General features: G+C 41.9%; 1 protein-coding gene across 1 annotated transcript in view; it reads left to right on the top strand.

The window, feature by feature from the left end:
* SLC6A16 (solute carrier family 6 member 16) overlaps positions 1-24918 on the top strand; it is a 59181-nt gene that overhangs the window by 14866 nt on the left and 19397 nt on the right. The window contains exons 2-11 of the mRNA XM_060398156.1: positions 244-319; positions 1392-1885; positions 2321-2478; positions 2667-2793; positions 3011-3186; positions 3424-3534; positions 3711-3952; positions 22105-22291; positions 22633-22834; positions 22976-23135. Coding sequence (XP_060254139.1) covers positions 315-319; positions 1392-1885; positions 2321-2478; positions 2667-2793; positions 3011-3186; positions 3424-3534; positions 3711-3952; positions 22105-22291; positions 22633-22834; positions 22976-23135 — 1862 coding nt within the window. The 5' untranslated portion in view covers positions 244-314. The remainder of the gene's footprint in view (positions 1-243; positions 320-1391; positions 1886-2320; positions 2479-2666; positions 2794-3010; positions 3187-3423; positions 3535-3710; positions 3953-22104; positions 22292-22632; positions 22835-22975; positions 23136-24918) is intronic.

Here is a 24918-nt window from a genome sequence, read left to right as displayed (position 1 = left end):
AAATGTAAGCATTTCCTGAGCTGCTTAAGAACTCTCTGTGAGCAGTGTGTCTCACAGCTGATTTATCCTTGTGACCCAGATGTGCTTGTGCTGGCTTGGCACCTACTCGCTGCCTCTGCTTTTGGGTGGCGTACTCTTTCCTCCTCTGAAAGAAAACTCCAGTTCCCTCTCTTCCCCTCTTCCACATCCTGTTTTTTTTTTTCCTTTTCTTTTCCATCACAATCCTTGCCTGTTCTCTTGTAGAGCATTTGAAGAGCCAACAACAGATCAGAGCGGTGGAAGCACAGAGAACAGAGAGGAAAGTGGCCCCAGATATGAGGTAAAGCACCATCCGCTTGTTGGGGACAGAGCAGTGGGGTGGGGAGCATGGTTAGACTGTGACTAGATCATCAAGAGATAATCGCACCAGGAGGTGGGAAATGCTGTGAAGAAAACTAAAAGTAGGTTGGATGGAGAGAGTTGTGGGTAGGTAGCTACTATTCTAGATAGGCTGGCAGGGAAGGCGTCTCTGGTGAGGTGATATTTGAGCAGAAACCTGAGTGTTTTACAGGTGAAACAGCTCAGAGAAGTACAGCAGCTTTCCTAAGATTGGCTTACCAGGCAGATTTAGTGTTAAAGTCCTTTCTTTGATTCAGAAGCCCACTATAAATAGTACTATCCTCTGTATGGAGTGTACCGCAAAGTTTTCAGAAACTTTTTGAGTGGAATTCCTCACTATTAGCTTGGCTATTTGTCTTTATCCCTTGCACTGAAATGTTTATAAGAAGTAAAACTTCTGTGAAAGATTCTTTTGTGCTTTGAATTTCAGTGGTGGAAGAGACAGAAATGGGTCTTCCCAGTGGAGCTAGCGGTAAATAACCCACCTACCAGTGCAGGAGACATAAGAGACACGGGTTTGATCCCTGAGTTGAGAAGATCCCCTGCAGGAGGGCATGGCAACCCACTCCAGTATTCTTGCCTGGAGAATCCCATGGACAGAGGAGCCTGGCAGGCTACAGTGCATAGGCTTGCACAGAATCGGATATGACTGAAGCCACTTAGCATGCACACATGCATGGTAGAATCTGGGATTTCCCAGGTGGCTCAGTGGCAGAGAATCCATCTGCCAATGCAGGAGATGCAGGTTTGATCCCTGGGTCGGGAAGGTCCCCAGGAGGAGGGCATGGCAACCCACTCCAATATCCTTGCCTCGAGAATCCCATGGACAGAGGAGCCTGGCGGGCTGCAGTCCATGGGGTCGCACAGAGTCGGACACGACTGAAGTGAGTGGCTTAGCATATACACAACAGGGAGAGAAATGGAAAGTTTCCTTAGGAGGTATTGAGGATTGTTTTGTAACTCAGTCATCTTTTTACTCTAAAACCTAAAATCTACTTTTTGGTGTCCTTCAGGTCTACCCACAAAATCAAATCCTCCCTTGTGAAAGTTGGAGCTGCTCCTGAAAGTCTCCCTGAAATGACAACAGAGGCCCAGGCTTCAGGAACGTCATTGGCCAAAGTCTCATCTGCTGAAAGCTCCCCCGGAGGTCACTGTTTGGAAGACAAGAGCACAGCCACCTGGTCTCTGACAGCCTGGGTCTCTGAGGTCCAGGCTTTTGAGGCCCGGGCTATGAGGGCTCAGGCCTGGGAGACGCAAGCTTTTGAGGCTCAGAGCAGGGCCAGCCATCCCAAGGCAACCCCTGTCATGGGGGCAGAGGCTGCCCCAGTCGTGAGACAGAGATTCTTACCTGAGAAAGTTCAGGTGCCAGAGGAGGAGAAGAATGAAGTCCTCATTACTCGTCCATTCTGGTCCAACAAGGCTGAGTACCTCCTGGTCCAGATGGGCTATACCATGAGGCCTGTCAGTCTCTGGAGTTTTTGCTACCTGTGGCTTCACAGTGGAGGTGGTAAGTCTGGGTACCAGGAGCCACGGATCCACAAGGGGCTAATAAGATGGAGGCCTGTCTAGACTTCAAACTCCCAAGGTCTCTGGGGCCTGTAGAGGATAAAGACTTGGTATCCTGAGCAGGATAGGAGTCAGATGCCTGAACATGAAGGATCATGAGATGGGTAGAGCTATAGAATATCTGAACAGGAGGATGGTGGGGCTAGAAGCCTGGGTCAGGGGTGGAGGTGAAGACTAGATGTTTGGGTCTTCCAGGAATTAGAGACCAAAGAACTGGACGCCTGGAACTGTAAGGGATGTGCAAACAGTTGACCCCTGATGAGATGCCCCTGATGGAGATCACTGGCGGGGAACGAGTTTTTCTGTACCCGTGAAGAAGTCCAGATACCAAAAAGCCAGCTGGTTCTGAGAGATCCTCCTTGAATCCCCTCCACAGGCATTTTTCTCATCATCTACATCTTCTTGCTGTTCTTGATTGGGATTCCTCTCCTCTTCCTGGAGATGGCAGCTGGTCAGAGGATACGTCAGGGCAACATTGGTGTGTGGAAGGTCATCAGCCCCTGGATTGGTGGTATAGGGTATACAAGCTTAATGGTGAGGAGCCCTGGGCTGCCCAGGCCTACCCTTTACACCCCTTCCCCATCCTAACCCTCATCTTGGAATGGGTCCCAAGGCTGCACCTCCATGGGTCAGATCCCTTCAGTTCCCCAGTCCTCTGTCAAATCCCCTCCTTTTTCCTGACCCCTCTGTTCCTCCTCAGCCACCTCCTCCCTGGCCCCTAGGTGTGCTTCATCAATGCCTTGTTCTTGAATGTGACCATTGCCTGGATCCTCTTCTACTTGAGTCAGTCCTTCCAGTATCCAGTTCCATGGGAGAAATGTCCCTTACTGGAGAACGCCAGTGGCTTTGGTGAGGAGGAAGTGAAAGACGAGAAGCGGGGAAACAGAGAGGTAGGAGGAAATTTGGAAGAGGAGAAAGGAGCAAGGAGTGATAAAGAAGAGGAAGACTGTGGAAGGAAGAAGAAATGGGGGGAAAGGGGAAAGGAAGAGGGGGCAGTGGGGGCGGATAAAGAAGAGGGGAGGGGTCATCCTGTCTAGCAGACATGTCCAGAGCCAGGTCCCCTCAGATCCTGAATGTGCACGGACGACACCCTCCCTGTACTTCTGGTACCGGATGACTCTGAAGGCCTCAGACAGGATTGAGGATAATGGGCCACCAGTGTTCAGTCTGTGCCTGCCTTTATTCATGTCCGTGTGTCTTCTTGGTGCTTTCATGCTTAATGGCCTCAAGTGGACTGGGAAGGTGAGCCACCCATTTTTTTGATATCTTGACATTCTCAGATGCTTTGGCCCTCACCTAAATTTGTTACTCTTTGATTTGCTAATTTTTCACTCCCTCTGACTTTTTACTCCCAGTAGCCCCTGACCCCTGCTAGAAGCTGTCTTCTAACTCCTCCTTATTTCTGATTCAGAACTTTTGATCTTTGCTGATTTTTGGTTGACTCCCACTGGTACATGCTTTGTCCCACTCTCAATTCAGATAATGTGTGTCTTGGTATCAACCAGCGGTCTCATAATGCTCTGTTTTGTCCTGCGGAGTGTAATGCTAGAAGGGGCAGTATTTGGCCTTCACCATATGACAGTTGTCAAGGTAAGATGTATCTTCCTCATTCCCCTATCAGGCCTTGGAGGACATTTCCTGCCTATTCTTAGGGCATCCTTTCCCCATTATCTCTGTCTGTGTCCCCTCTCCCCCATTTTAACCCTTTTAAGATTCTCTTCTCCTTCTTTGACATCTTCCCCTAACACTTGTCTTCTCCCTTTTAGATATCAGCTATATACAACGTGAACGTATGGCGCGGAGCAGGGAACCAAGTCTTGTGTTCCTTGGGCCTCGGCTTTGGCTCCATTGTCTCCATAGCCTCGCACATTCAGTCATCCAGCAGCTGTCTCAGTGATGCCGTTATTGTGGCTGTGGCTAACCTGATCTCCATGTTGCTTGTCACACCTTTTATCTTCTCTATCTTGGGCTTCTGGGCCACACAGCTCACGCACCGCTGCAATGAGAAGTAAGCCCAACCTCTTAGTTGAGGATCCCAACTTCAGGGAACTACAAAACACAAAGAGCCTAACCTTAAAGTTGCTACAAAGACCCACATTCACACGTCTCAATCTCAGGTGCACTTGCAAGCCTCTACTTTTCCCTATAGTGGAAAACAGAGACAGTAGAATCCCTGTCATATATTATCCTTCTTAGAGCCCTTTTCTAGTCCTAGAAATCTTCAAACTCTGAGAATGCCAACTGTTCACCTCAGAGTACCTCCACAGAGATATGAAAGCATTCAAGGTTACTCTAGTCCCAGATCGCATCCAGAACCATAGTCATCTGTAGAACTCTCCACTTCTTGAATGCCTTCATTTTTTACTGTCAGCTCCTAAATTTAGGGATTTCTGTTGGTCTTTCATCAGTTCAGTTCAGTTCAGTCGCTCGTGTCCAACTCTTTGTGACCCTATGGACTGCAGCACGCCAGGCCTCCCTGTCCATCACCAACTCCCGGAATTTACCCAAACTCGTGTCTGTTGAGTCGGTGATGCCATCTAGCCATCTCATCTTCTGTCATCCCCTTCTCCTCCTGCCCCCAATCCTTCCCAGCATCAGGGTCTTTTCCAATGAGTCGGGTCTTTTCCAATGAGTCAGCTCTTCGCATGAGGTGGCCAAAGTATTGGAGTTTCAGCTTCAACATCAGTCCTTCCAATTAACACCCAGTCTATCATACTTAAACCATAAAAGGACTCTCAGAACTAGAGCCTTTATTTTTAAAATTCTTTTTATTCTTTAATTCATCCCCATTTTTAATACTTTAGCCATTAATTTCAAAAACACTCTTGAAACATTTAGAAAGTACTCCTTGTATAACATGAAGATTGGTCAGGTGAATCAGACCATAGACCTTGCCTTCACTGAGTTTTAAGGTTTGGAGGGAGAACGGGAGGGGAATTAGATACTTGATTATATGGTCTTAAACTCATGACGACCAGCAGCAGAAGTCATGGGGAGGACAAAATACAGAGCTATTCATTCCGCCTGAGCTACTCAGAGAAGAATTCTCAGAGGAGGCAAACCTAAGCTGAATTTATCGCTGGTAATCCTAATGCATGCAAATGGCCACTGTTTTCCTTCTAGAAGGTTGGGCATATTCAGATGCACACCTGCAAGAGTTCTCTAATGTTTATGTTTAAGAATGGAATTGCTGGGTAGGGTTGGCATACCTATAGACTTAACATATGTTGTCTGATTTTCAACATGGTTTATGATACGTGAGAATTAGTGTATTTCACTTTCTGCACAACACTCGATTGAACTTGGTCAAACTTTAAAATTTTGCCAGCCTGGTGGGAGTGTAATGGTATTTTTAATATTTTAAAAAACAGTTTATTGTATATTACATACATATAGAGGGACTTCTTTCATGTCTCAGATGGTAAAGAATCTGCCTGCAATGCAGGAGACCCAGGTTTGATCCCTGGGTTAGGAAGACCCCCTGGAGAAAGGAATGGCTCCCCACTCCATTCTTCTTGCCTGGAGAATTCCATGGACAGAGGAGCCTGGTGAGCTACAGTCCATGGGGTAGAAACATGCATAAAACAAAATGTGTAGTACCCATTGTAAGAACTAGAATGACCTTGGAAGCTCTTCATGTATCTCTAATTATATCTTTTTTCTTCCTTCCTAGAGGTACCCATTATCATGACTTTTATGATAATTAGTTCTTTGTTTTCTTTACATTTTCTAATATGTATGCTTATCTAAGCAATATAGTTTAATTTGAACATTTATACAAAGCAGTAGTTTAATGTATCCATTTATGTAGTCTAATTTGTTCATTTACATACACATTTTCTTTGTATTCTTTTGTGTTTTACTTTTTAAATTCAACATGTGCTTGAAAGATTCATCTGTATTGTTGTATCTTCCTCTAGTCTGTGCTTTTTTAATGCTGTATAATATTCCAGTAAATGAACATACCACAGTTTATTTGCCCATTCTACTACTAGCGAATGTTTGTACAATCTTTCTAGTTTTTGGCTATTGAAACAATGTTTCTCTAAACATTATACATTTTCCTAAGTGTACTACATGTGTGCACATTTTTCAAGGGTATAAAAGTGAAATTGTTGGAGTGACCCCACTCCAGTGCTCTTGCCTGGAAAATTCTGTGGACGGAGGAGCCTGGTAGGTTGCAGTCCATGGAGTCGCTAAGAGTCAGGCACGACTAAGCGACTCCACTTTCGCTTCTCATGCATTGAGAGAAGGAAATGGCAACCCACTCCAGTGTTCTTTCTTGCCTGGAGAATCCAGGGACAGAGGAGCCTAGTGGGCTGCCGTCTATGGGGTCACACAGAGTCGGACACGACTGAAGCGACTTAGCAGCAGCAGCAGCAGCAGTTATCTATTGCTGTGAGACATGTCACTCCAAAAGTAAGTGGCTGAAAACAGCAGTGGTTTGTTAATTCCTTCTGATCTGTGGGTTGACTGGAGAGTTCTTCTCCTGGGCGTGGATGGGTTAACTCACATGTCTGCATTCAGCTGGGCCCAGCTGGAGCAGCACTGCTCTGCTGTACATGGTGGTGGCTGGGCTCACTCTGCTTGCACGGTTGGCAGGGCAGCAAAGCCTGTTCTCTTCCAGGAGGCCTCACCTTGTGGCTAGCCTGGGCTTCCTCATATGGCAGCTCACAGAGAATAAAGGTGGAATCAGAAAAGTATCTTGAAGACTAAGCATGAGAATGCTCCCGTTGTCACTGCTGTTACATTTTTTTGGTCAAAGGAATTCACAAAGGCACCCCAGATTCCAGGAGTGGGAAAATAGACTTTGTCTCTTGATGGGAAGAGCTGCTAAATACCGTGACCACGTTTCTTCAGTCTCCTGCATCTATCTTCTGCTTCACTAGATAATGCAAATTGCTTTCCACAGTGTCGACAGGAGACACACTGTCTCTGTGTCTGTCTCTCACACACACCCACTGCTTAGTTCTGATACTAGAATATGGCTTCCCTGATGGCTCAGTGGTAAAGAATCTGCCTGCAATGCAGGAGACACAGGAGTTGTGGGTTTGATCCCACAACTTCCTGGGTCAGGAAGATCCTCTGGAGGAGGAGATAGCAACCCACTCCAGTATTCTTGCCTGAGAAATCCCACGGACAGAGGAACTTGGTGGGCTACAGTCCATAGGGTGGCAAAGAGTAGGACATGAGTGAGCATGCACGCACGCACACACACTACACTGATTCTGTGTTCCAGTGTTTGCTGAAAACTTGTCTTTATCCTGAGTTTTATGGTCAAAATGCTGTGGTTCTTTCTCCTCAGTTCAGTGTGGTTATGTTATTCACTTGAAATACAGTTATGTTAATTTATTTCTGTTTATATGACATTTTAGCACCCCTAATTTTATTTTATTAAACATTAATATGGATTCCACAGACAAAATTATACAAGAAGATACCGAGAAATGTCACTCTCCCAGATAATCATGATAGTGTGATCACTCACCTAGAGCCAGACATCCTGGAGCGTAACGTCAAGTGGGCCTTAGGAAGCATCACTACGAACAAAGCTAGTGGAGGTGACAGAATTCCAGTTGAGCTGTTTCAAATCCTGAAAGACGATGCTGTGAAAGTGCTGCACTCAATATGCCAGCAAATTTGGAAAACTCAGCAGTGGCCACAGGACTGGAAAAGGTCAGTTTTCATTCCAATCCCAAAGAAAGGCAATGCCAAAGAATGCTCAAACTCCCACACAGTTGCACTCATCTCACATGCTAGTAAAGTAATGCTCAAAATTCTCCAAGCCAGGCTTCAACACTTCATGAATCTTGAACTTCCAGATGTTCAAGCTGGTTTTAGAAAAGGCAGAGGAACCAGAGATCAAATTGCCAACATCCGCTGGATCATGGAAAAAGCAAGAGAGTTCCAGGAAAACATCTATTTCTGTTTTATTGACCATGTCAAAGCTTTTGACTGTGTGGATCACAACAAACTGTGGAAAATTCTGAAAGAGATGGGCATGCCAGACCACCTAACCTGCCTCTTGAGAAACCTGTATGCAGGTCAGGAAGCAACAGTTAGAACTGGACATGGAACAACAGACTGGTTCCAAATAGGAAAAGGAGTACATCAAGGCTGTATATTGTCACCCTGCTTATTTAAGTTTATGCAGAGTACATCATGAGAAATGCTGGGCTGGAGGAAGCACAAGCTGGAATCAAGATTGCCGGGAGAAATATCAATAACCTCAGATATATGCAGATGACACCACCCTTATGGCAGAAAATGAAGAACTAAAGAGCCTCTTGATGAAAGTGAAAGAGGAGAGTGAAAAAGTTGGCTTAAAGCTCAACATTCAGAAAACTAAGATCATGCCATCCTGTCCCATCACTTCATGGGGAATAGATGGGGAAACAGTGGAAACTGTCAGACTTTATTTTTTTGGGCCCCAAAATCACTGCAGATGGTGATTGCAGCAATGAAATTAGAAGACGCTTACTCCTTGGAAGGAAAGTTATGACAAACCTAGACAGCATATTAAAAAGCAGAGACATTACTTTGCCAACAAACGTCCATCTAGTCAAGGCTATGGTTTTCCAGTGGTCATGTATGGATGTGAGAGTTGGACTAGAAAGAAAGCTTAGCACCGAAGAATTGATGCTTTTGAACTGTGGTGTTGGAGAAGACTCTTGAGAGTCCCTTGGACTGCAAAGAGATCCAACCAGTCCATCCTAAAGGAGATTATTCCTGGGTGTTCATGGGAGGGACTGATGTTGAAGCTGAAACTCCAATACTTTGGCCACCTGATGCGAAGAGCTGACTCATTGGAAAAGACCCTGTTGCTGGGAAAGATTGAGGGCAGGAGGAGACGGGGACGACAGAGGATGAGATTTTTGGATGGTATCACCGACTCGATTGACATGGGTTTGGGTGGACTCTGGGAATTGATGATGGACAGGGAAGCTTGGCATGCTGCAGTTCATGGGGTTGCAAAGAGTCAGACACAACTGAGTGACTGAACTGAACTGAACTGACCATCACTTCAACCCAATTCCCACCCATCCTCTGAAGGAAACTCATTATTTTTTTACTTTATCATTCTGGTATTTGTAAAAATAAGTAGAAAAACATATATTTTCTTATTTACTTTCTTTCTTATACAGAAGATGGGATACTATATATACTCTTGTTTTTCAGTTTTAAAGAGTTTAAAAAGATAGCCTAGAAATAACTCCCTTCACATTGGTTCCTTTCTTATTCATTTGCCTTAGGCCTAGTGGTATATTGCCTGCCATTCTGTATATCTGCTGTTTTTCTATACTTTATAGAGTTCTCATAGCTGCTAGTAAGAGAGCCCTTATTGTAGTTAATAATTGGACACCATTGGGATTAAAATCATTTTCTCTTTGAAAGATTCCATTACGATAATGAAAGTACATGTTACAAAATTGGAGGAATTTATATGTTCTGTACACAGTTGATCTTTTGCACAATGCAAGTTTGAATTGCACAGGCCCACTTACTTATACGTGGATTTTTTTCAATAGTACTACAGTACTACATGATCTGCGATTGGCTGAATCCATGGATACAGAACTGGATACTGAGGAATTGCAGATGTGGAGTTCTGACTATAAGTTAAAAGTGGAATTTCAGCTGTGCAGAGGGATGGCTCTCTCAACATCCCATTTTTAAAAAATAGATAACTTTCAATGAGCTTTTTTTTTTTTAAAAATTATTTTAATTTTGGCCGTGATATGTCTTTCTCTAGTTGTGGTGCAGGGGCTTAGTTGCCCTGCAGCATGCGGAATCTTCCCAGATCAGGGATCTAACCCATGTCCCCTATATTGGCAGATGGATTCTTAATCACTGGACCACCAGGGAAGTCTCTAACCCCCATTTGTTGAAGGATCAACTACATGTTATTTGGAGTATGTAAAGAAATCTTTCAAGTCAATGAGAAGGCAAACAACCCAAGAAAAATGTGCACTTAACTTTTTACAGTCTAATTAGAATTAATATTTTACAACTTCAAGTGGCTCAGAGGTTAAATCATCTGCCCACAATGTGGGAGACCTGGGTTCGATCCCTGGGTCGGGAAGATCCTCTGGAGAAGGAAATGGCAACCCACTCCAGTATTCTTGCCTGGAGAATCCCATGGACGGAGGAGCCTGGTGGGCTACAGCCCACGGGGTCGCAAAGAGTCGGACACGACAGCCACTTTCACTTCACTTTCACTTTAAGTGACATGTAAAACTGTATCAACATAATAAGACCCTTTATCTTCCCCACTTTGTTTTATGGTTGTCATATGTACCACATACACTGAAAATCCTATCAAACAATGTTATAAATTTTACTTTCAACTGACATACGTATTCTCAAACTTAAGAGGAGAAAAATATCCTGCTGTATTTACCTGGATATCATTTTCGTGGCACTTCCTTAGTTTCTGAAGTTTGAATTTTTCCTCCAGTGTTATTTCCATTCCATCTAAAAAGCTTTTAGCATTTCTTTAATATTAAAGATATGTTGGTCATGAATTTTTTGAGATTCCTTCATCTAATAATGCCTTTATTTTACACTTATTTCTTGGAGGAATTGTGTGTTGACAATCCTTCTCTTTCAATACCTAAAAAATATACTATTTCTTTCTGGTCTCCATTTCTGATGAGAAACACAGTCACTCAAATTGTTGTTCCCCTGTATACAATGTGTTATTTTTCTTTGGCAGCTTTCAGAGTAAAAACAATTTTTAAAAATTGAAGTAGATATACAGTGTTGCTAGTTTCAGATATACGGCAAACTGAATACACAAATCCATATATTCCAGATTTTTTAATGTTTAGTTTTCATTTGTTTGATTTTGATGTGTCTGAGTATAGGTTTTTCAGGTTTATCAACTCCTGTTTAAGTTTCATTGAGATTCTTGAATCTAAAGTTTTTATGACTTTGACCAAATGCCAAAGTTTCAGGGAACTTTTTCAGCCAGGCCACTGACTATTTCTTCTGTCATCTCCATTCTGATATTTAGCCACTGCTGGGGTCCTGCCCTGGTGGATCCAGGGAATTCGAAGCGGGGACGGCGTTGGCGTGAGAAAAAATTATTTGTTTATTAATATAAGATTAGATTAAGAAACAATAGTGTAGCAGGAAAATTAAGTGGAGAAAGAGGGCTGAATAACTTGGATTATGTGGAAGACCAATAAAGTTCCAGACAAGGAACTTGCACCATCCACGTTAGGCCACTGGCGTCCGTTTGAATATCGGAGAGTGCCCCGCCTTGGGCTCTCTCTCTTACGGATCTTAGAAGCCAGGACAAATAAGTAGACATGATGAGCCTCCCTGCTCCAGATGAGAATTCAGCCGGAAAAAGAAAAGAACAACATGGGGAAGCCCAGCATTGGTGCAAGACTCCAAAAACTATTTTTCAAAATCAGCTTATATACCCCAAGTTGTACATAAAGAAATAGAGTTATGCAGGGGCAGCAGTCCTGACCCTCATTGAGACAAGGCTTTCTTTTTGCATACCCTCCTGTATACAAAAGGTCTCAGGTGGTTTACATTATCTTCTGGCCAAGAGGCTTGTTAACATTTTTATGGCTCTCTTCCTGGATAATTGTCCAGAAAACTCCTTTTCTGAGAAGTGTTTTTTCTTTACTCTGCAATCCCTCAAAGTACAAAAAAGTTACATTCCTATAGAACAAAGGTGCAGTGGGTTATAACAAAGAAAGTACTTAACTCAAAGATCTAGTGTTGCTAATACCAGGTCTACTACCTGTTTTTCTATATACCAACTATACCTAAAAATAAAAGATATGAAAATTTGGCAGCAAGAATTGGCTCAACAAATGAAACCTTTAATCAGTCCTATTCTAACGATTTTGACTCCTCGGAAGCCTGGACATTCCTAGGATGTTTTAAGCTTCCTGTGCCTCCCACAGTCGGGAGGCCTCAAACAATCACACGCAAGTCCTGCAGGCAGGCTAGAAAGCCATCAGAGGGGTTTTTGGATTGAAACACTCGTATTATGCCCAGGAGATTTATTATCTAAAAGCTCTAATTTTTTCCAGAAAAAGGTGGTGGGGGACAGTCCCCTGTTAATGACAGAAGAGTAGGTGGAAAGCATAACATAGTAAAGCAGGCAGATTCTGGTCTTGGGGGGTGGATGCTCAGGAATTTCCAGGGGGAATCCCTGAAGCCGAACTCGTCCTTGTGTTTTGTCAGGCTTCCTTCCGCATGACCTTGTCACGGGTGGGATTCCTCACGCTGGCTCCCGACAAGCCACTGAAGTGAATTTTCTGTTATTGTATTTTTCAGTTATAAAATTTTCCACTTAGTATTTTTCTTGTATCTTTTGTCTGCTGATAGTTTGTCTTTCTACTTGTTTCAAGAGTGTTTGCTCTGACTTCTCAGAGTATGATTATAATAATTGCTTTAAAGTCTGATAGTTAAAACTTCTGTGTCATTTTGGGGTTGTTATGTGTTGATTATCTTTTTCCTTGTGACATATTGAGATTTTCCTGATTCTTTATACATTAAGTAATTTTGTGTTGTATATATTTATTTTAAACATATATGAGACTGTATTCATTTTCTTTGGATAATTTTTTGTTTTATGAGACAACTGCCCTGGTTAGATTTATGTTGTAAGTTTCTTCCCATCTTCTGTGGGCTGTGGACCCAATGTCAGTTCAGTTTTTAATTTCAGTGCTGTTTGGATCCATTTAGTTGTGTGCCACTAATAGTTTGGAAGCTGGGCAGTGATATACCTTATTTTCTAGTTGTCCAAGTCTTTGGAATGCTGTTCAGGGTCAGATATAACCCTGTGCTACCAAGAATTTCATATAACACTTTATGGGATTACCTTCTTCAGCTCCTTCCTACCTGAAGTCTCCCCAACACTTTCCAGTTCTTAAGCCCCACTACTTGACTTTCTGCCTAGAAAACTAGAGCTTTAGTTTCCCTGTTCTGCGACTCATTTCATCAACTCCATCTGCCTCCCGGGCTACACATTGAGACAATAGAAAGAATATTTAAAGTAACAGGGATTTTCCTCCGTTATCCATGTACCTGGAACCACAGTTTATCTGGTCAGAGGATGGATTTCCATCTCAGATGTATAGATACTTGCCCAGCCACCTCTGTCGCTGCAGGATTGTCTGACATGTTTGATAAAACAGAAAAGAGCAAGAAAAATCAGGGGATTTCTCTTGTTCTCTCTGAAATTTGAGGCCTCTTTTCCTTGGGCCAGAAATATTGGACTTTTTCTCTTGGAATTCTTTTTGTCCATATTCGATAGACAGTTCTTGGTTTCAGGCTACTTTTGAGTCCAGGTCTGGAGATGCTATCGGGAAAAATCATTGTAAATTCACTGCTAATACAGTGGTACTTTGAATTTGGCTTTCCTTCTCCGAGCTGCCTGTTGCTACCGTTTACTTTTCAGAGTCCTTTCATGTACAGGACTTTCAATTGCATCAAATAAAAGTAGGGTAGAATGTACATCTGAACTCTTATTTCTGATGAGAAGGCATTCAAAAAATATTCATCCTACTTGGAATTGGCTAAGCTTTGTAACTTTGTAAATGTGTATTTTTCACCAATTTTGAGAACTCAACCGTCATTCTCTCTTTAAATATTTTTTTTTGCCTCATTCCCTCCTCTGCTTTTCGAACTCTAAATTACGTGTATGTATATTAAACTCTCTGTTACTGTCCTGTAAGCCCCCAAGGCTCTGTTCACTATGTTCTAAAATATGATTTCCTCTGTTCCTCAGATTGTATAATACTATTGATCTATATTTAAGTTCACCAACTTACCTCTGATTCAGTCCATCCTAGTACTTACTTATCTTATAACTGGAAGTTTGTACTTTTTGACTATCTTCATCCAGTTCCTCCACCCCCCTGCCCTGATGCATCTGGTAACCACACTTCTGATCTCTTTTTCTATGAGTTTCTTTGTTTTTGACGTATAATTAACCTACAACACTGTGTTCTCTCTTGGCACATAACACAGTAATTCACTATTTCTCTACATTTCAAAATGTAAGTCTAGATGTCATCTGTCACCATACAAAGATATTACATAAATATTGGCAATATTCTCCACATGGTACAGTTTATACCTATGACTCATTTATTTTTTAACTCACCAATTTCTCTCCTCCCTTAATACCTCCCTTCTAGCAACCATCTGTTTATTCTCTGTAACTGTGATTGTGTCTATGACTCTGTTTCTGTTAGGTATGTGCATTCATTTGTTTTTTAGATTCCATGTATGAGTGATCTCATACAACATGTGACTTTCTCTATATGATTTATTTCACTTAGCATAATATCCTCTAGATCCATTTGTATTGTTGCAAATGGCAAGATTTCCTTCTTTTTTGTGACTGAGTAAATATTTCGTTTTATATATATATATATATATGTAGTTGGGTTGTTCAGTCACTCAGCTGTGTCCGACTCTTTGCGACCCTGTGGACTATAGACTGCCAGGCTTTTCTGTCCATGGGATTATCCCTGCTAGAATACTGGAGCAGGTTGCCATTTCCTCCTGCAAGGGATCTTCCAGACCCAGGCATTGAACCTGCATCTCTTACATCTCCTGCGTTGGCAGGCAGGTTTTTTTTTTAACCACTAGCACCACCTGGGAAGCTTGGTGTGTGTGTACATACATATATATATATATATATATATATATATATATATATCTTCTTTATCATCAATTAAAAAATTTTTTTATTTTATATTGGAGCATACTTGATTAACAATGTTGTGTTAGTTTCAAGTGTACAGCAAAGTGATTCAGTTTTGCCTATTATCCATTCATCTATTATGGACATTTAGGTTGAGTTCATATCTTGGCTATTGTAAGTAATAATGAACATGGGGTGCATATATCTTTTCAAATTAGTGTTTTCATTTTCTTGGGTAAATACCCAGGAGTAGAATTGCTGGATCATATGGTAGTTCTATTTTAATTTATTGAGGAATTTCAGTGCTCTTTTCCAGAGTGGCTGTAGCAGTTTACATTCCACCAACAATGTATAAGGGTTCCCTTTTCTCCACTTCCTCAGCACACTTTTTATTGTTGTTTTTTGATAATAGCTGTTCTGACAGGTGTTGGGTGGTATCTTGCTGTTTTCTTGATTTGCATTTCTCTAATAATTAGTGATCTTGAGCATCTTTTCATGAACCTGTTGTCCATCTGTATGTCTTCTCTGGAAAAATGTCTACTCAGTCCTCTGTCCATTTTCTAATTGGATTGTTTTTAAGTTGAGTTGTATGTGCTCTCTGTAGATTTTGGATTTTAGCCCCCTGCTGGTATATCATTTGCAAATATCTTTTCCCATACAATAGGTGGCCTTTTTTTGTTTTATTAATAGTTTCCTTCACTGTGCATAAGCTTTTTAGTTTAATTTGGTCCCATTTGTTTATTTTTGCTTTTGTTTCTGTTACCTGAGAAAATATATTGTTAAGACTGATGTCAAAAAGTATACTAAGTTTTCTTCTAGCGATTTCAGGTCTTATGTTTAAGTCTTTAATCCATTTTTAGTTTATTTTTGTATGCGGTGTGAAAAAGTCATTCAGTTTGATTCTTTTGCTTATAACTACCCAGTTTCCCCAACACCATTTATTGAAGAGGTTGTCTTTTCCCCATTGCATATTCTTGCCTCTTTTGTCACTGGTTTTGGATTGTGGTGTCTTAATTTTCATTTATCTCCTGGTATTTTTAAATTTCCTCTTTGATTTTTTTCAGTGACCCATCGGTTGTTTAGTAGCATATTGTGTAGCCTTCATGTGTCTGTGGGTTTTGTTTTGTTTTGTTTTGTTTTGTTTTTTGCAGTTTTTTCCTTGTAGTTGATTTTTAGTCACATTGTGTTTGGTCATAAAAGATTCCAGTATGATGTCTGTCCTCTGGTGGGTGGGGTTGAATCCTGGGCCCTCTAGTGGTTAGGACTGGGTCTCCATCAAGCTATCTGGTTGGCCTGAGGCATCCCAGGACTGGTGCCAACTGACTGGTGGGTAGATCTGGGTCCTTGGGACTAATAAGCTAGAGGTACATTTCCAAAACGGCACTTGCCAGCTCCACTGTCCTTGTGGTAGAATGAGTTCCCCGAAATGGCTGCCAGTGTCTTTGTCCTCAGGATGAGTCCCAGTTGTCTTCTTCTCTGGGAGGCTCTCCAAGATCAGCAAGTGAGTCTCACTCAAGCTTTTTTCAAACTACTGCTTCTGCCCTGAGTCCTGGAGTGTATGAGATTTTGTGTGTACCCTTTAACAGTAGAATCTCTATCTCTCATAGCCCTGACTCTCCTGAGAATAAGCCCCACTGACCTTCAAAGCCAAAGATTCTGGGGGCTCATCTTCCCAGTGCAGAACCTAGGGATGGAGAGCCCCATGAGGGGCTTGTACCCCTTGCTCCCTGGGGAGACCCTCTACAATTGTAATTATCCTCGCACTTGTGAGTCACCTGCCCTGGGTCCTTGCTTATGCCTTGCCTCTGCTCCTCCTACCCATCTTGTTGTATTTCCTTCTTTATATCTTTAGTTGTAGAAGATTTTTTTCTACTAATCTTCTTGTCGTTCATGTCAATAATTGCCTTGTAAATAATTTTAGTTTTGGTGTGCCTGTGGGAGGAGGTGAGCTCAGGGTCTTTCTACTCCACCCTCTTGGCTACTTCCCCCATGTAAGTTTTAGAAATAGTTTGTCAATTTTTTCTCTTTTTACAAAAAGAGTTATGCTCTGCTATTGAGATTGCACTGAATCTATGGATCATTTTGGGAAGAATGAATAATTAACAAAATTTTGTCTTCTTATTTAAGAATGATATATCCCTATATGTTCTTTAATTTCTTTCAGTAGTATTCTGTAAATTTCAATATATGGCATGTCTTATAATATTTTGTAAAGTTTTTCTGTAATTTGTGTTTTATGTTCTATTGTAAATAATATTCTGAAATTTTAATCATTTAATTGTTCACTGCTTAGTATATTGGAATATAACTAATTTGTGGGTATTGGCCTTGATAAATTCACTTATTTTTGTAGCTTTAGGTTTTTCTACATATACAATCACATATTTGCATATGAAGACTTTTACTTCTTCCTTTCTAATCTTTAACAAGATTATTTTACTTGCTTTATTTCACTGACTAGAATCTCCAGTAGAAGATAGAAAAAGTGAGAATGGACATTCACGCATTTTGCCATTTTCAGGGGAAAGCAGTGAATCACTAGTATGTACCATATTATTTGCAGGATTTCCTCCCCAGATGTCTTTACTTAGGTTAAGCAAGTTCCCTTATAGTCCTTATTTTGTGCAATTTTTTACATAAATGAATGCTGGAATTTTGTTATACAGTTACTCTATAACTACTGAGTTGATTATTTATTTCTTCTATATTTTTAGTGTGATCCATTATATTGGTTGATTTTTGAATGTTTAAACGTTCTTGCATTTCTGAAATAAACTCCACTTGATCATGGTGTATTATGTTTTTATCTGTTGCCGGATTAAGTCTGTTGACTTTTGTTAAGGATGTTGAATCTAGGTTGATGAGCGATAGCAGTATTTTGTTTTCTTCTGGTGTCCTTGCATGGTTTTATTTTAATCAAGGTAATACTGGCTTCAGAAAACAACCTGGGTTCCTCCTCCTTCTCTGGTTTCCAAAAGAATCTTTGTAATATTATTATTTCTGACTCAAATTATTTGACAGAATATGCCAGTGAGCCATCTGGGCCTAGAACTTTCTTCGTGGGAAGGTTCTTAATTATACTTCAATTTATCTAGTATATTGTGGGGCTCTTTTTGTTTCATCAGGTGTTATTTTTTTTAAACTAATTTTAAAATTTTATTTATTTTTATTTTTGGCTGTGACAGGTTTTTGTTGCTGTATGGGCTTTTCTCTAGTTGTGGCACGCGGGGGCTGCTCCCTATTTGTAGTGCGTGGGCTTCTCATTTTGTTTTTGTTTTTTTTTTAATTTTTATTTTTACTTTATTTTACTTTACAATACTGTATTGGTTTTGCCATACATTGACATGAATCGGGCTTCTCATTTTGGTGGCTCCTCTCGTTGTGGAGCACAGGCTCTGGAGCACAAGCTCAGGAGTGGCGGCCCACGGGCTTAGTTGTTCTGTGGCACGTGGGATCGTCCCACATCAGAGCTTGAAACTGTCCCCAGCATTGGCAGGTGGATTCCTATCTTCTGTACCACCAGGGAAGTCTCCCCTGGTTCTTTTTTCTGTCTTCCATTTCTCTACTTGTTAGGTTCATATTTTTAAAAAATACTTTTTACATTTTTTTTAAAATAGATATTTTAATATCCCTGACTGTTAAGTCCTTCATCTGTCATTTATTGCTCTATTCTATGACTGTTTTATTTACTGGTTTTTATACTGATCAAGGTCACATTTTTCTCTTTCTTCATTTGTTTACTAATTTTTGACTGGAGGTTGGACTTTGTGAATTCTATATTTTTGCCTGTCTGACTTTTTGTTGTCTTCCTTGAATGAGTATTGATTGAGCTTTGTTCTAGCAAGTAATGATACTTGTGATTCAGTTTGATACTTTTGAGGCTTGATTTTAAGCTTCAGTAGGGTGGGTCTGGAGCCCTCTTTTCTCCAGGAGTCCTTCAGTCCCATTTAGAAGGCATGGCCCTCCTGGACTCTCTGCTGAATACTCCATTCAGATTGGATGTTTTGCAGTTATTCTTTCTACAGGAGATCAGCCCTGGGTGTTCTTTGGAAAGAATGATGCTAAAGCTGAAACTCCAGTACTTTGGCCACCTCATGCGAAGAGTTGACTCATTGGAAAAGACTCTGATGCTGGGAGGGATTGGGGGCAGGAGGAAAGGGGGACGACAGAGGATGAGATGTCTGGATGGCATCACCGACTCGATGGACATGAGTTTCAGTGAACTCCGGGAGTTGGTGATGGACAGGGAGGCCTGGCGTGCTGCAATTCATGGGGTCGCAAAGAGTCGGACATGACTGAGCGACTGAACTGAACTGAACTGAACTGAGTTGTTCTTTATATATAGCCTTGTGGATTTTCATCCTGTATGTGTGACTCTTAAAATTCAGCACACACTCAACAGACTGGATGCAAATTTCTGGAACTCTTTTTCTTCATAACTACATTTCCTCCAGAATTCTTTCTTGGAACTTCAACTTCTTTGGCCTCCCTGAACTCCTTGTCTCCCCAACTCAGTGAGACTGCCATGGTTTACTTGTGATCTTTTCTGCTCTGCAGATTAGAATGTGCTTTCAGGCAGAAAACCAGGATAATTACATGGTGCACCTCATTTGTTTTCCTTCTCTCAGGGATCACAGAGAAGGCAATGGTACCCCACTCCAGTACTCTTGGCTGGAAAACCCCATGGATGGAGGAGCCTGGTAGGCTGCAGTCCATGGGGTCGCAAAGAGTCGGACACGACTGAGTGACTTCACTTTCGCTTTTCACTTTCATGTATTGGAGAAGGAAATGGCAACCCACTCCAATGTTCTTGCCTGGAGAATCCCAGGGACGGGGGAGCCTGGTGGGCTGCTGTCTCTGGGGTCACACAGAGTCGGACATGACTGAAGCAACTTAGCAGCAGCAGCAGCAGCAGGGATCACAGTTCTGTACTGCCTGTTCAGTTCAGTCGCTCAGTCGTGTTCGACTCTTTGCGACCCCATGAATCGCAGCACGCCAGGCCTCCCGGTCCATCACCATCTCCTGAAGTTCACTGAAACTCACGTCCATCAAGTCGGTGATGCCATCCAGACATCTCATCCTCTGTCATCCCGTTTTCCTCCTGCCTGCAATCCCTCCCAGCATCAGAGTCTTTTCCAAAGAGTCAACTCTTCGCATGAGGTGGCCAAAGTACTGGAGTTTCAGCTTCAGCATCATTCCCTCCAAAGAAATCCCAGGGTTGATCTCCTTCAGAATGGACTGGTTGGATCTCCTTGCAGTCCAAGGGACTCTCAAGAGTCTTCTCCAACCCCACAGTTCAAACGCATCAATTCTTCGGTGCTCAGCTTTCTTCACAGTCCAACTCTCACATCCATACATGACCACTGGAAAAACCATAGCCTTGACTAGATGGACCTTTGTTGGCAAAGTAATGTCTCTGCTTTTGAATATACTATCTAGGTTGGTCATAACTTTCCTTCCAAGGAGTAAGCGTCTTTTAATTTCATGGCTTAATTGTATCATAATTTTTTGTAATTCTAATATTTGTAGTAACTTTGGGGATATTTTTATTGTATTATTTCTCATGATGTCTTGTTTTTATGTGTGTGGTTCTCTCCATGTCTTATTTATTTGACTGTTATTTGTAAGAATTCTTTAAGGCCTAAGAAGAGGGTATATTCATCTAGATAAGACTTTTGCTTTTACTTGATACATAGGGACATTAGAAAGACTCTAACTTTAGCTTTTGTGCCAACCAGGCTCAAATATTTGGGCTCCAAGTTTAAGCTAGGGTTGGCTGTGGTTATGACATTCAGGAACCTTAAAAATTTGCCCTTGTTTTGTCCTTTTCTGAAGCAGCCTTCCTTGTGTTCCCTGTGGTGTGGAACAGTTGGGTGCAAGCTTCTGGTTCATTTTTTATTATTGAAGGTGCAATCCTTTGAAATGCCAGATTTAGGGGAAGACCTTCTGTTCTTATCCTTACTTTGGGCATGCTCTGGTGCTTTTACATCAAACTGCCTGGAAACTCCAGGTATAGTTTGATGTATGTGACGTACCCTTCAAGGCAAAATTGCTTTGCAAGTCTTCTTCCCCCACTGCTTTTGTTTGTACTCTGATTTTTGTCCAATACTGTAATTCCTTATTATCTTATCAATATTTTTATTTTTCAAGATTTAAAAATATCTTTGAGTCTTTTAAATTATTTCCAGTGAGAAGTTTGGTCCAAATATTTAACTTGCCTATTACCAGAAGAGCATATAGTATTTTATTTTCTAAAATGTGATTAGAAATGCCGCTTTGTTGTTGCTGTTCAGTCGCTAAGTCATGTCTGACTCTTTGCGACTCCATGGACTACAGCATGCCAGTCTTCCCTGTCCTGCACCATCTTTCAGAGTTTGCTCAAACTCATGTCTATTGAGTCAATGATGGCATCCAACCATCTCACCCTCTGTCCTACCCTTCTCCTCTTGCCTTCATCTTTCCCAGTATCAGGGTCTTTTCCAGTGAGTCAGCTCTTCATATCAGGTGGCCCAAGTATTGAAGCTTCAGCTTCAGCATCAGTCCTTCCCGTGAATATTCAGGGTTGATTTCCTTTAGGATTGACTGGTTGGATCTCTGCCACTTGCATTTTGCTATTATCAGCAAACCTTCCATTGAAGTTACTATAGAGCAATGAGCTGAAGTTTTAAGGATTTATAGGAATTAGCCCAAGTGAAGAATGATGGTGGGAGTGGGGTTGGTCTTGAGCATGAGAGAGCATGGCATGCCCTGGAACTGTAAGAAGTTAAGTGTGAGCAGAGCAGATCTGCAGAAGGTCATGGGGTAGGATAAAAGTTAGAGAGCAGGACCCAGGTCAAAAAGTGCAAGAAGTTTCTCACAGCATAGTACAACTTCATGGGACTGTTGTGCATACGGTACACTTAAGTAAATGCTCCCTGACATTCAGTTATACAAAGCTTAGAAGGTTGACTTTCACCCGCTAGTCTAAGAAAGAGGTAGGGAGTGAATAAGAGATCCCATCATTAGAGCAGGGACTCAGAGTTTCCAAGAACTCTGTAAGACTCAAGAAGACTATAGGAAAGGCTTCTCCTGCCCCATCCCCTCAGGGTCATAAATTATCCAGGCTCACAAAAATTCATGACTTTGAAGGTGGGTGGCTTCTAGATTTAACCCCAGGCTCTACCTTACCCTGGAGAAGGCTCTACCTTACCCTGGAGAAGGCTCTACCTTACCCTGGAGAAGGCTCTACCTTACCCTGGAGAAGGAAATGACAACCCACTCCAGTGTTCTTGCCTGGAGAACCCCAGGGACTGGGGAGCCTGGTGGGCTGCCGTCTCTGGGGTCGCACAGAGTCGGACACGACTGAAGCGACTTAGCAGCAGCAGCTACCTTACCCCGATCAGTAACATCATGTCCTTTCTTATCTGGAAGGTAAGGGAAAAGCAGATCATTTTCTAAGGAGCAAAATGATTCTATGTAATTCAACTCCTTATCCTCAGGAATACTGAAACACTTTTGAAGCTGGTAAACATGGGGATACTGCCTCCTGAGGCCCAGCCACCTCAAAATCTGATTGGTAACCCAACCTCTATCTTCACCTCCTGGTTCAACAGCCTCTCCAACCCCATCAAGAAGGATGTCCTCAGCCATGTGGCTGAGTGCAACTTAGAGGAGCAGTTTTTGAAGGTCAGTAAAAATAGGTGAATGAGTCCTAGAGTTCCTTCAAAACCTTTTGTAAAACAGAAATTTCGGCTTTTATTGGCACCAGAAGAAAAAAATCCCAGAAGCACCAGGATAAGTTGCAACCTTGGTAATGCAAAGAACTACAGTTTGCAGAATGCCCTTCTATGAGTAATACTAGGTGGACTGGTTTTCCATGTCAGAGGGTCAGCTTGGAAATCTGGTTTTCTCAGTGATGCAGGGGTTTTAAGAACATTTTCAGGAAAGATAGAATATATCTCTGTACTTTGTGTTGTTTTTGTTAAATTCAAGGACACTTTAACTCCTCTCCTTTCTCCCCTTCACAGATTAAGGGGAGCACAAACTTTGTTTTCCTGGCCTTCATTGAAGCCATGTCTTTTATTCCTGGGTCTGTCTTCTGGTCCTTCCTGTTCTTCGTAATGTTGCTGAACCTGGAGATGTCCACCATGATAGGGATCGTGGAGAGCATCATTACCTCTCTCCAGGACATCTTTATTTCTGTCCAGAAATATACAAAGCTGTTTACAGGTACTCTGACCTACGTGTGTATACCCATCAATGACCCTGACTTCATTCAGATTGTTATACGGCCCTAGTCTATCACCTCTGCTTAGCCCTTGTTACCCAGCCAAACCTCTGACCTTGATCTAAATCCAATGTTCCCTCCAGTGGTTGTCTTAATGTTCGTGTTCCTGTGTGGCCTCTTCTTCATTCGACCGTCAGGCAGCTACTACATCAGACTGCTATCTGACTACTGGACAATCCTCCCTGTAATCATCGTCATCATATTTGAAAACTTGGCTGTGAAATGGTCCAGAGAGGCCAACAGGTGATAGCTTGGGTCTATAGGGAAGGTTGATCCCTTTCTTGTTGCCTCTATTTTCACTTGACAAGAGTGACATAGGGACCCTTAACTTCAGGGAACTCCAGGGCCCTCTGAAAAACCTTTTTATTCATTCATTCATTTAACATATTTCTGGGGTGCTTAATATGTTCTGGGAACTGTTTCAGTAATCAAGGACAGAGCATTAGGTAAAACAAGCATTGAGTAAAACTCCCTGTCCCCAGGGAGTTTACATTCTAGTGGTAGAGATTCATAATAATAACCAAATGAACAAATACAAATGGCAAGAGGTGATAACTGACAGAAAAATCAAAAAGTGAGGTAAGATGATCAAGAGTGGGAGTATGTGCTATCAATAACTTTGATAGGATCACAGGGAAGGCCTCTCTGGTAAGGTGACATTTGAGCAGACTCCTGAATGAAATGAGAGGAGGAACCATGAAAGGATTTTGAGAGAGCATTCCATGTAGAGAAAACAGTAAGTACCAAAGCAAGAGGAAGCATCATTCCTGAAGTTTTTGAGCAACAAGGAAATCAGAGATTAGAATGTTATGAGCTGATGCCAAAGAGGTAATGGGAGATGATGTAGGACTTTGTAGCTATGGCAGGACGTAGTTTTTTATGTAGAATGAGAGAGGAGGCATGGAAGGGTTTTGAGAAGGGGATTGACGTTATCAGGTTTGTTTTTTTCAAAAAGATACCTATGATTGATTGTTGTTTGATGAATAGACTATGAGGAATCAAGAGTGAAGCAAGGAGAGCAGTTAGGAGCTATTGTAATATTCCAAATGGGAGTTAATGAATGGCTTGGACTAAGGTGGGAGAGGTGTAGGTTGAGAGATGTGGTCTAATTCTGCAAGGAAAAGCTACTAAGGAAGAGGGAACAGGATAATCAGGAACATTAAGCATAACTGTGGAAGAAAGAGTGGGAAAATCCAAATAAAATACAAGGAATACAAACAACTTCCAGGCCCCATTTTTAAACAGGCAGATGTGTAGTCATCCACATGGTATAATTTAAGGGTAGAAGTTTCAGGTGGCAGCGTTTTCAGCTGACAGTGGTTCTTGGAGTCAGTTTACTCACTCATTCACTCACTCATGTGTATCCTGAGTCTTTCTTTGTGTCAAGAAAGTCTTGTGGTAGTGGGGTACAAATGAATGGAATAAGCTCCTCTCAAAGAGTGCAGAGTCCAAGGAGAAAGACAATCCCAGTACAAGAAGGAAAGCCTATAGTAGAGGTAGCCTGGGACATTTAGGGGCATCTGGAGAGTCGGGGAAAGCATCCTAGGTACAGGATGGTTGAGCTTAGTCTGGACAGATGAATATGCAGACAAAGAGGGAGAGAGAAGGGCACTCTAGACCAAAGGACTCCATTTGTGTATTCATTGAGATTGAGAACATGCAGTAAAGGACTGGAATATTGGCTGGAAGAAGCTAAGAAAAGCTTGCGACCCCATAGACTGCAGCCTACCAGGCTCCTCTGTCCATGGCATTTTCCAGGCAATAGTACTGGAGTGGATTGCCATTTCCTTCTCCAGGGAAGAAAAGCTGAAGGAGGGTCAAATGTTACTCTTTTAGAGTCTGTGTTGTTCACTATGGATGAATACCCAGCAACTAGAAGAATCCCTGGTATGTCATAGACACTCTCATATTCACAGAATGAATGAAAGGGACTTGGCCTTTATCCTGAGGGCACTGATATCCATGAAATGTTTTTGAGCAGTAGAGGAATATTTGAAATTTTTTCTTGATTAGGGATAGAAGATTG

This window comes from Ovis aries, chromosome 14 (genome assembly GCF_016772045.2).
Source record: "Ovis aries strain OAR_USU_Benz2616 breed Rambouillet chromosome 14, ARS-UI_Ramb_v3.0, whole genome shotgun sequence".
NCBI classification, from domain to species: Eukaryota; Metazoa; Chordata; class Mammalia; order Artiodactyla; family Bovidae; genus Ovis; species Ovis aries.
Note: the sequence above shows the minus strand (reverse complement) of the source record. Positions and strands in the feature narration are given on the sequence as shown.